General features: G+C 41.2%; 1 protein-coding gene across 1 annotated transcript; it reads right to left on the bottom strand.

The window, feature by feature from the left end:
- Window positions 1-9,126: 9,126 nt before the first annotated feature.
- Window positions 9,127-9,687, bottom strand: LOC147886523 (pterocarpan synthase 1-like). Its single transcript, XM_087395268.1, has one exon. It carries the CDS (start codon window positions 9,685-9,687, stop codon window positions 9,127-9,129), a length of 561 nt encoding a protein of 186 aa, XP_087251394.1.
- Between the last annotated feature and the right edge of the window lie 2,523 nt (window positions 9,688-12,210).

The raw sequence follows: 12,210 nt of genomic DNA, 5'->3' as shown, positions 1-12,210 counted from the left end.
TCAATGCAAGCCCAAAATATTGTTGCAGGATTGCCTAAATTCAAGGTTGCAGAAATGCACAAGGTTTGTGAAGCCTGTCAATTTGGGAAACAGGCAAGGAAACCTTTTCCTAGGCATGTTCAAGAGAGTAAAAAGCCATTGGAATTAATCCACTCTGATGTGTGGACTACAAAAGCTGCATCTATTGGAGGCTGTCACTATTTTGTCACATTTATTGATGACTTCAGCAGAAAACTGTGGGTGTATTTTATGAAAAAGAAAAGTGAAGTGTTTGGGCACTTCAAAGCTTTCAAAGCTATGGTTGAAAAAGAAACAGGCCTGCAAATAAAAAGCCTAAGGTCAGATGGAGGGGGAGAGTACCTCTCAAATGAGTTTGCTAGGTTCTTGCAGGAGCATGGTATAAAGCAGCAATATTCATGCAGCCATACCCCACAGCAAAATGGAATTGCAGAAAGAAAAAGCAGGCATATTGGAGAGGTATCTCGGGCTATGCTAAATGAAAAAGATCTACCAGATTATTATTGGGCTGAAGCAGTTGCTACAGCAGTCTATATAATGAACAGGACTCCCACTGCAGCAATACAAGGCATGACGCCAGAGGAGATGTATACTGGTAGGAAACCAGATATTTCTCATTTGAAGATTTTTGGTTGCATTGCCTATGTCCATGTGTCAGATGAGTTGAGGTCCAAGTTGGATCCAAAAGCTGAGAAGTGCATCTTTATTGGTTATTCTCTGTAGCAGAAAGGGTATAGATGCTATAACCCTTCTACACGTAAGTTCACAGTGAGCAGAGATGTTGTTTTTGATGAGATGAGCAGCTGGTATAAACCAGTAAATGTGATGATTGATGTAGATGCACAAAATGGTAATGCTGCACAGAATGCACAGCAGCAATCACAAAATATCAGTGGACCTGGAGTGTCCTCTACCAGTGGTTCACATGCTTCGCCATGGACAGGTAGATTGAGATTAGGAGAATCCCCTCAAAGCAATGTAGAGAGTGGTACGCAGGTATCACGAAAAGGAAAAGAGAAGGTAGATCAGCCCATGTTTGATGTGAATGTAGGTCACTCTTGTGTGGATGGTGAATCCAATGGCTCAGAATAGAGCATTGGTGATGAGTTGGGTATTCCTTCTGTTGTTACACCTGGAGTAAGGAAGACCAGGGATGTTTTGAGAGCACCTGGAAGTGAGCCTATTTTGCGCAGGTCTACCAGGGTTAGGTATCCTGTGGATAGGCTGAAATATGATGGATTTACAGCCATTCACTATGCCTATATGGTCAAAGTGATATAGGAACCAGAACCCACTTCTTTTGAGCAAGCCATGGGAAATGAAAAATGGGAGAAAGCCATGGATGAAGAAATGGATGCCTTGGATGCTAATGCTACATGGGAATTGGTGCCTTTGCCTAAAGGCAAGAATGCAATTGGCTGTAAGTGGGTTTATAAGATCAAGCACAATGCAGATGGTTCTGTGAATAGATACAAGGCAAGATTAGTTGTCAAGGGGTATGCACAGACATATGGCATTGATTATGAAGAAACTTTCAGCCCGGTTGCAAGGATGGCAACCGTAAGAGCAGCCATTGCTATGGCTGCATCAAAGGGATGGTCTTTACATCAGATGGATGTAAAGAATGCCTTCTTGCATGGTGATTTGCAAGAAGAGGTCTTTATGGAGCATCCAGCAGGTTATGTTCATGCTACTCATCCTGAGTTTGTTTGCAGGTTGAAGAAAGCCTTGTATGGCTTGAAGCAAGCACCTAGAGCATGGTCTGACAAGATAGGACAGTATCTTGTCACTATTGGCTTTCAGATTTCCAAAGCAGATTTCTCACTCTATGTGAGAAAAACAGAGAAAGGGATTATGCTGCTGGTCATTTATGTTGATGATTTTATCATGACAGGTGATAGTGATGAAGATATCCTTCATGTGAAAATGCTATTGAGGCAGAAGTTTGAGATGAAGGATTTGGGAGAGCTGCGTTATTTCCTGGGCATTGAGGTGATTAGATCACCAAGTGGGATACAGCTCTTGTAGAGGCAGTATGGATTGGACATGCTGTCCAAATATGGGATGACAGGCTGTAAGCCTATTTCAGTTCCTTTGGAGCAGAATGTGAAGCTGAGCGCAGATGCAGGTGAGCTTCTGGAGGACCCTACTATGTATAGACGCACAGTAGGAAGTTTGATTTACATGACTATTACCAGGCTAGATTTGAGCTATGCTGTTGGGTTGGTAAGTCAATTGATGCAGGCTCCAAGGAAACCGCATTTGGATGCGGCTAGACGCATACTCAGGTATGTGAAGTCCACATTGCAGTATGGACTATTTTATGAGGCTGGGGTTCAGATACAGTTGCATGGATACACTGATGCTGATTGGGCTGGTAGCATTTCTGATAGACGATCTACCAGTGGATATGTGTTCTCTTTTGGGAGTGCTGCAGTCACTTGGAGCAGCAAGAAACAGCCTACAGTTGCCTTGTCGAGCACAGAGGCTGAGTACAGGGGTGCAGCAATGGCTGCATGTGAGGTAGCTTGGTTGCATAAGCTACTCTATGATATGCATCAGTCTACAGATGGGCCAGTTGTCATTTATTGTGACAACATGAGCAGCATACACTTGGCAAAGAACCCAGTCTTTCATGCCAGAACAAAGCACATTGAGGTGCATTATCACTATGTGCGGGAGAAGGTTTTACTAGGTCTTATTAATCTAGTTTATGTCAGCACAGAGGATCAGGTAGCTGACATATTCACGAAAGCATTGGGCGCAGAGAAGCTACGCAAGTTTAGAGACCTGCTTGGTGTGCAGGAATTGGGATTGAGCTCGAGGGGGAGTGTTGAGATATCGAGCTCCACTCACGATATGCCAGGGTGACTGTTGTGCATTTATGTCACCGACTTGTTAGCTGGAGATGCGGTTGGTACACTACCCACGAATAATAGCTGGATGACAGCTATCCTTATCTACACTAGTTCGTGGCTCAGTTAGTATGCCACCTTAGTTAGTTGAGTTTGGTTTGAGACCCACATATAGGGTTCTTCTATTTCTTTGTACTAGAGTTCTTTTGGCTTACACAACTAAGATGAGGAAAACTGTTTTCAGCCTCCACCTTTGTGTGTATTCCCCCATTGTGCATGTGAGAAAGCCGCAAGTGAGACTCCTTCCCTCTCTCCCACAATCTTCACAGCAGTGGGAGTCCTGTTCATTATGTAGATTGCTGTAGCAACTACTTCATCCCAATAATAATTTCGTAGATCTTTTTCGTTGAGCATGGTATGAGATACCTCTCCAATATGCCTGTTTTTCCTTTCTGCAAGTCCATTCTGCTATAGGGTATGACTGCATGAATATTGCTGGTAACCCATTACTTGAGATATTTTCAATTGAAAATTTATTTTTGGACTTTCTTTTCAAGTATGAAATGTATGATCTGATTGATACCATAAAAGAGATTAGCATTGCATGGAAGTTCTCTGAAAACTTAGCATCTACACTTTGTAAACCTGGCATGTTGTGCAGAGATGGATCATGAATTATATGTCAATGCAAAATGGATATCTTTAAAAAGTTTATAAAAGAGGATTGGGGACGTGTATGTACTATTGATAATGATATTGTGATGGATGGCACATTAAAGGATTATATGAGGAAAGGATTAGGACATATACCTAGGAAACATTTGAGCATTGAGGGGGCCCTTGATACATTATTTAGGATATGCAATGAGTTACTGACATGGAGTCCGTTACTTGGAAAGACTTAACCCAATGGAGAGAAGTTTTACATCATTTTGAAGATATCACTTGATTGATTTGACTAAGAAGAAGAAACTTTGTATTGAAGAAAAAGTGGATCCCATGAGAAGTCGATCTATAATAAATGAGGTTAAGAGATTGACGTCAACCCTCCTTATTACTTCTACAGATAAGTCAGCATCATCAAGGCTTTGTTCTGAGCCACTGGATTCACCATCCACATAAGAGTGACCTACATTCACATCAACCATGGGCTGATCTACTTTCTCTTTTCCTTTTCGTGATACTTGCATACCACTATTTGCATTGCTTTGAGGAGATCCTCCTGATCTCAATTTGCCTATCCATGGTGAAGTATGTGAACCACTGCTATAGGACACTACAAGTCCACTAATATTTTTCTTTGTTAGCATTGTGGTTGGACAAGAACCTCCTTGCCTTTCCTCCACCCATGGACACTTTAGCACAAAGATTTTGTGTCTTTCCTGATTGTTTCTTGTCCTGCTTAAGCTTCACATTGCCTCTCCAATAAAGAATCCCACAAGCTGAGCCTTTGCTAAATAAGAAGCAGGTGATTGTTTTACAAGAAAAACTTATTTTGAATTTCAGCGGAAGAGCCATCTGCATTGTCTAATGCACCAAAGGTCACCCCAATTACAAATACCTTACTTAAGCAATTTGAAAGCCTGGACTATCTTGAGATCAGTAAGAGAAGGAGTAGGATGAAAAATAGAGAACTAGATCGAGTTAGCTACCATAAAGTTACCTTTGCCTGACCATTTTATCTGCCTTTTCATAGTTTCCTAAGTGGCCCAAATTGATTTCCATGTCACTCCCAGAAATTTCTTAATCTTCTCGGGAAAGAACAAAATTAACGTGAGTGGTAATGATTTTGCACTTAGGACATCTGGTAAATTTAATCCTTGACAAACTTTGGAGAAGCAACTAAGAGTATAGTGGATGGATCCAAGATTGATGTAATACTCCATTTCACTCTGCAAGCCAGGTTGTAGCTTGTGAAATGTCGACCACTCCCAAGCCTCCTTATTCCTTGCCTAAGGTGCAAGTTTCCCATCTTGATGAAGCAAGATTTTGACAAATTGTAAATCCCCCTCTAGAGAAAATTTCTACACATAGTAGTTAATTTTTTAAGAACCAACTCTTTGACAAGAAGAAGCAAGATAAATAAAAAATAGTAATAGGGTATAAGGTATGGTTTAAAACCAATCTCAACTAGCTAAATGAAGTTGATGTCCTCTCCACCTATCCAGCAGAACTCAATCCCACCTATCATTTAAAGAGACTTCAAACCCCATAGGAATACCCAATAACCTAAAGATCTCCCATTTATTGATTTTTACACATCCTTTTTAATCCAAGAGAGGATAGTTATCACGACAAATAGGGAAGTAATCTGTCTTGGCCTTGATAATAGAGAAGAAGCTATACAAAAAATTACTAAGCATTCTAGAGCTGATTGGATTCTTCCGATGTATTCTTAGGAGTATGGTTCATATCATCTGCAAATTGTTGGTTCATAATTTTTTGGCCATCTGGGAGCTTGATACCTAAGAGGGCTCCTTTTTTCCTCAATCAACCAACCTAGAGAGTTTGTTGCAATAGAAAAAAGAAGAGGAGATATAGAGAAGCCCTCCCTTATAGATATTTTGAGTATAAAAGTGTCAGAGAGATCACCATTCACACAAATCTTCTCATTAGCATTGTGCAATTTTTACATGGGTGATGGATACGTGTAATAAAAATGTACAGCATCAATGAGATTTGTCAAGATGTCAAAGACTCCAATTTGTATGTAAAATTTTAGAGATATTATTTTAGTTTATTATAATTCCCTTGTAAATTTTCTTGTCAATTTGAAACCATTTCTATGGGTATAGAAATTGTGCAATTTGCACATGTGTGATGCAGACATGCAATGAAAGCATCCATTGGTGAGCTCCATCCCCATGTCAAAGCCTCCGATCAGTATGAAACTTTGTAGATGTCTTAATTCAAGTGATACTTATTCCATCACAAAGCTTCATGTCAATTCCATACCATTTGTAAGAGTGGGCATGTGACATTGCACAATTTTCACATGGGAGACACATACGTGCAATGAAAATGTGCAGCGCCGAGCTCCATCTACATGTTGAAGATTCCAGTTAATATGAAAATTTGAAGAGCCCATATGTCAAGTGATTCTAATTCCCTCTGTCAATCTAATACCGTTTGCATGGGTGGGAAATTGTGCAAATTTCACATGGGGGATGCATACGTGCAATGAAAACATGCATCATTTAGCTCCACAAAGACTCCAATTAGTATGAAACTTTGCAAACGTATTAATTCAATTTATTTAAAAATTACTTTAAAATTTTCATGTTGATCGGATACTATTTGTTTGGGTATCATGCAAAAACTACATGATTTTCACATGGGTTATGCATACGTGCAAAGAAAATGTGCATCAGTGAGCCATCCACATTTCTAAGACACTGATTAGTATAGAACTATGTTGAAGAATTAATTCAAGTGATTCTAACTCCCTCACAAAGTTTCATGTTGATATGATACCATTTGTATGGGTGGTCATGTGAAATTGTGCAATTTCCACATGGAATATGCATACATGCAATGAAAATGTGCATTGGTGAGCTCCATCCACATTGCGAAGACACCCATTGTTATGAAACTTTGCAAAGGTCTTCTTTTTGGGTGATTTTAATGCCCATGCAAAGTTAAGTTTAGTGGTGTTGTTTGTATGAGTGGGCATGCAAAATTGTGCAATTTTCATAGGGGTGATGCATACATGCAATGAAAACGTACATCATTGAGCTCTGTTCTCATGTCAAAGACTCCAATTGGTATTAAACATTGTAATAGTCTTAATGAAAGGGATTCTGGTTGCCTTGCAAAGTCTCATGTCAATCCAATACCCTTTATATTGTTGGCCATGAGAAATTACACAATTTTCACGAGTTATGCATACATGCAATGAAAATGTGCATCAGTGAGCTCTGTCCACATGTTGAAGACTAAGATCAGTATGAAACTTTAATAAGTATTATTTAATATTTTTCTAATTCCATGACAAAGTATCATGTCACTCCAATACCGTTTGTATGGGTGGGCATGCAAATTTGTGCAATTTTCAAATGCATGATGCATTTGTGCAACAAAAATGTGCATTCATCAGCTCTATCCCCATGTCTAAGACTCTGATTGGTATGAAACTTTACAAAGGTCTTAATCAAAGTGATTTTAATTCCCTATAAAAAATTCATGTTGATCCAATACCGTTTGTATGGGTCTCATATGAATGGCCAATGGCCATGCGAAATTGTTCAATTTTCACATGGGTATGCATACAATGCAATGAAATTGTGCATCGGTGAGCTCCGTCTGCATGTGAAAGACACTAATCACTATGAAAATTTGAATAGGTCTTAAAGTGATTCTAATTCCCTTGCAAAGATTCATGTTGATCCGATACGATTTGTATGGGTGGGCATGTGAAATTAACCAATTTTCCCATGGGTGATGCATACATGCAATGAAATCATACATTGGTGAGCTTTGTCACCAAGTCGAAGACTCTAATCAGTATTGAATTTGATAGTTTCTTAATTCAAGCATTTCTAATGCCCTTGTAAAGTTTCATGTTGATCCAATACCATTTATATGGGTCCCCATCCAAAGTTGCACAATTTTCTTATGGGTTATGCATATGTGCAATGAAAATGTGCATCGGTGAGCTCCGTCCACATGTCAAAGAATCTAATCTTTATGAAATTTGTAGAGGTCTTATACTAGGTGATTCTAATGCCCTGGCAAAGTTAAATGTTGATTCGATAGTACCATTCACTAGAGCTAGGCGGCATGTTAGTTTAGTTCTAGTAGTTTGTTCGTGCATGAATAATTTGGTACCATTAATGTTGTTTTCAAGTATCTCGCTTAAGTTTTAGCTAAATCTACTAGACACAAGCTCCAAAGATTGAAAATTTCCTACTTTGTAGGCTCCACCTCCCTTTTTAATTTACCATTTTCCTATAATGATATATAAGTTCTCTATTTGTTGCAAAAAGAAAAAAATTGTTCCCTAAACCAGGAAGCAGCTTTGTAAACAAAATTCATCTTCAAATCTCTAAGAATGCACCCAAGAGTGGTTAAATTGGTAATACCCTGCCCTAGGGTGCCAACTTAATATGTATTATGTTATTACCCTCATCTAAAATTTAGGATATTTAAGACAAGGTCCATATACAATATACATGGATAAATCCTGCTAAAATTTTAAATATGTAAGGAAAAAGCATGAAAATATAAGTCCACAAATTATAAATTATATACTTTAACAAATGTGGAAGATTTTAAGATTTTTACATATATTTCACAATATGCAAGACCCAAAAGGGAGGGTCCTTTAACAAATATGCAAGATTTTAAGATTTTCACATATTAATATTTCATAATGCGCAGGACCCAAAAGGGGGGGTTCTTTTAGGTGACAAAATGTGCACTAAAATATGAAAACCCAACTCCTTTGAAAATTATGTAACTTTGCATGTGCTATCCGAATTTCAAGGTGTAAAGGCATATATTGAAGCTCTTTTAGTAAAGAACACAACCATCCTAATACAATTAGATTCTTTTACATTTTCTTACACATCAAGATTTTAATATATTTTTTTACTAGAACGAGTTTGCGCCCTTTATTTTTGCTAGAATTGACTTTCATATCCTTAGAAAATTCAATACATGGAGAAGTGAATTTTTTCAATTTTTGTGCACGAAAGAGAAATTTTTATTAACTAACAACAAGGTGAATGATATGTAATCATGCATAAGGCTTGCCCAAGCTCAAAAGGAGAAAAACAAGAGGGGGGGGGGGGGGAGAGAGAAAAAGGTGGAGGAATTGAAATAGCAAGTGGGGAGTTGGACGAGTGATAAAATTCTGTACATTCACAAAAAGAAAATTCCTAATTTTGCTTCTTAGAGAACTTAGACTTAACCACGGGCACGGCCAAAAAGGAAAATAAAGAAAATTACAGAGCACGTACAAGTGCTTTATAAACAATCCTGAACGCAAAGTTCTTGCGTCCCAAAAACTGAAATATGAATACCATGGAAGATGTCTAAAAACCAAAGAGTTGTGAAATTGCCACGAACGTTGGAGGAAACCCGCTCTCAGAAGCTGCAAGAACCGATACTCTTTGATCTCCTAGAAGCACAATTGTAGATGTATCGCGCCATCCAAGCAAATGATTTCCGCCACAAACTGCAAACGAAGTTGCAAGACCAGAAAAGGCTTTCGAGCTCCACTTTGCATAATGGGCAGACGATGGCACAATCTTTAGCGAGCATACGCTGGCCAGTAAATATCCAAGTCCAGTCGGTAAGTTAAGTTGAATGTCTGAACGTGCACTGGGGTCATGAGGGCAGTTCCCAGACTGAATCGGAAGCTACCCGTGCCAGCCACGACTGGAATCGGTATCGGCTCGAGCGCTCCGTTCGGGCCCAGGAAGGACAGTGAGCCCGTGTACTCGCTGGTGTTCAGAGTGATCGTGAAGGAGTTGAAAAAGGTGAGGCCATCAAAGGAGGCTGCGATGGCGGTGCCGATGAATGAGCCGACCTCGGGTGAGTCACGCTCGGGATGTATGGTGAGAGGGTCATTGAAACAGAAAAAGGTGCCGAAGGGAGAGGAGGAGGGGGTGTCGATGCCGGGAAGGCCATGGAGGATAATGAAGTCGGTGTAATTTAAGGCGTCGTGATAGTAGAACTGAAGGTGTTTGTGCGTGAGGCGGGAGGAGGAGAAACTACTGGCGAGGAAGGCAACGAGAAGGAGGGGGAGGGAGCCGAGAGCCAGGCGGGCGAATTGAGAATTGAGAATGGTGCTAGACTTGTGATCTGCCATGGCAAACGACAGCTTTCTATGAGGAAAGATGGGCGACCCATGTAACTATAAATACCTTGGACTGTGGCAGCTTGTGCGGATACGTGATTCTGTTCTCCACAGACACCATTCTGTCCTCCACAGACACTATTCTGTCGTCATGCGATAGCACACTATTGCAATTACGATAAAGAAGTCAAACCTTACGGATGACACAAGGCGAGAAATTCAGACTGATGCTAGATTTTTCTGCCATGGCCAACGACTTTTGTGAGCAAAGATGCAATAGCCAGGGCGTCATCCCATATAACTATAGATACCTTCGACTTCTGCAGCTTGTGCGATTCTGTCCTACACACACACACTATCCTGTCCTACGATTGCAATTACTATAAACTATAATGAAGTAAGCTAAATGATGCTCATGTGGACTGCTAGAATCTGGTCAAGGACTCAAGGCAGTGGTCATTCTACAAGTGTGGAGGTGTCGCAACATCTTGATTTTTCAGCAGCCTTCAATTGCTCATGACATGTCGATGCCAATTAGGTGTCAATGCCAATTAGGTTGTGTGGCAACATCTTGATTTTTCAGCAGCCTTCAATTGCTCATGACATGTCAATGCCAATTAGGTATCAATGCCAATTAGGTTTGAGATACTCGAGTGTCTAAAGTTTTATGGTTCAAGGTACATCGAGTTTGCTACTTCAGCTAAATTATTGCTAAAGATGTAGTTATTTTCATTTTTGGCCTGCCCTCTCGGTAGCCTTAGGAACCTCATTTTTAGAAATTTTGGAAGTGCATTTTTCCTATTGGACAATATGTTGATGCTTGGCTTCTCTTCATTAATGCAAACTTTAAAGTGGTTGACTCTCTCTCTCTCTCTCTCTCTCTCTCTCTCTCTCTCCTCTTAAGTCTTCCTACACACCATCTCTACCTTTTCTCCCTCCCCCTCCTTCTCTCTCTCTCTCTCTCTCTCTCTCTCTCTCTCTCTCCTTAAGTCTTCCTACACACCACCTCTACCTTTTCTCGCCTTCCCCCCCTCCCCCCCTCCTCTCTCTCTCTCTCTGTCTCTCTCTCTCTCTCTCTCCCTTTCCCCCCCTAGAGTCTTCCTTTACACCATCTCCAGTAGATTCTTTTTGGTTTGCTTTTTTAATCTTGGGCAAGCCTTCTCAATGATTAAATATCATTCACCTTGTTTCATTAATAATACCAAGCTTTTTCCCTGCCAAAAAAAAAAAAAAACTATAAAGAAGTCAAACCTTTAAACAAAACAAGTGAGTACAAGTACTTGTGAGCACTGCCTTCAATCATTAGGGGAGAATTGGGGTCTCAAAAGGGCCTCATAAGGAATGGATTAAGAAATTGATTAGTCCTAATGAAAGGGCTAAGGCAGGTCCCAAAAAGTCCTAATCCCCCCTCACCTAGGTGGGCTAAGCCCAAAAGTGACTCCACCTCTTACACAGCTAGGAGCCAAAAAAATCAAAAATCAAAATTTGAATTTTGAATTCCCTCCCTCCTTCTCTCTCCTCCCTCCCTCCCTCCCCCTCCTCCCTCCCCCTCCCTCACTCCTCCTCCTCCTCCTCCTCCCTCCTCCTCTCCCTCCCTCCCTCCCTCCCTCCTCCCCCTCCCCTCTCCTCCCCTTTCCCTTCCCCTCCCCCTCCTCACTCCCTCCTCCCCCTTCCTCCTCCTCCCCCTCCCTCCCTCCCTCCTCCATGCCTGCTCCTCCTACCCTCCCCCTCCGTCCCTCCTCCATGCCTGCTCCTCCTCCCCCCTCCCTCCTACTCCTCCCTCCCTCCTCCTCCATGCCTACTCCTCCACACCTGCTGGTCTGCCCCCCTTTCCTCCTCTTCAACTACTGGTCCTCCCTCCTCCTCCTCGCCTTCCCTCTTCCTGCGTGCTGCTCCTTCAAGCCTGCATCTCCACACCTTCTCCTTCTCTACACTCCTTCAGTCATGGCACCATTCGAGGACGTCCCCAATAAGTACCAGGTTCACTTAGAGTTGGAGGCTGAATATGCAAGCACATGTAGTCTAGGATTGAGGGGAGCTTCCAAAATCCACAGTCTTCGTTCGCAAGGAAAGAAGCATCTCGACCTTTGGGTAGAAGGATCCTTGTATCCTTTAGATTCTGCCAACCAAAAGAGCCCTCCTTTCCATACAATGCATGAGCTAGTTCGGTTTGTTGGAAATGGACACGCGGGGTTACTTGGTTATTGCAATTGGTTCAACAATGCTCAGTCAATAGCTATGCAAGTAAGCGAGATGTGCAAAGCCCAAGCAGAGATGCTAGCACATTTAGGAAATAGCACCATTGTTGCAATGCATAACTCTATGCAGGATCTTCAAAGGAAGAACCAGGATCTTCATGATAAAGCCAAAGCATTGGACTTGGAGCGGGGACTTGGAGCAGGGACTTGGAGTGGCGGACTTGGAGCAAAATGCATTGGACTTGGAGCGACATAAATTAGAAGAGTCACTCTATAAGCTAGCTGAGTCCAAAAAAGGCTTGAAAAGATCTACATACAATCAAGTTCGACGAGCCGT

Source organism: Dipteris shenzhenensis, chromosome 24 (genome assembly GCF_047967505.1).
Source record: "Dipteris shenzhenensis isolate YYH24624 ecotype China chromosome 24, Dip_SZ_1.0, whole genome shotgun sequence".
Classification (NCBI taxonomy): Eukaryota; Viridiplantae; Streptophyta; class Polypodiopsida; order Gleicheniales; family Dipteridaceae; genus Dipteris; species Dipteris shenzhenensis.
Note: the sequence above shows the minus strand (reverse complement) of the source record. Positions and strands in the feature narration are given on the sequence as shown.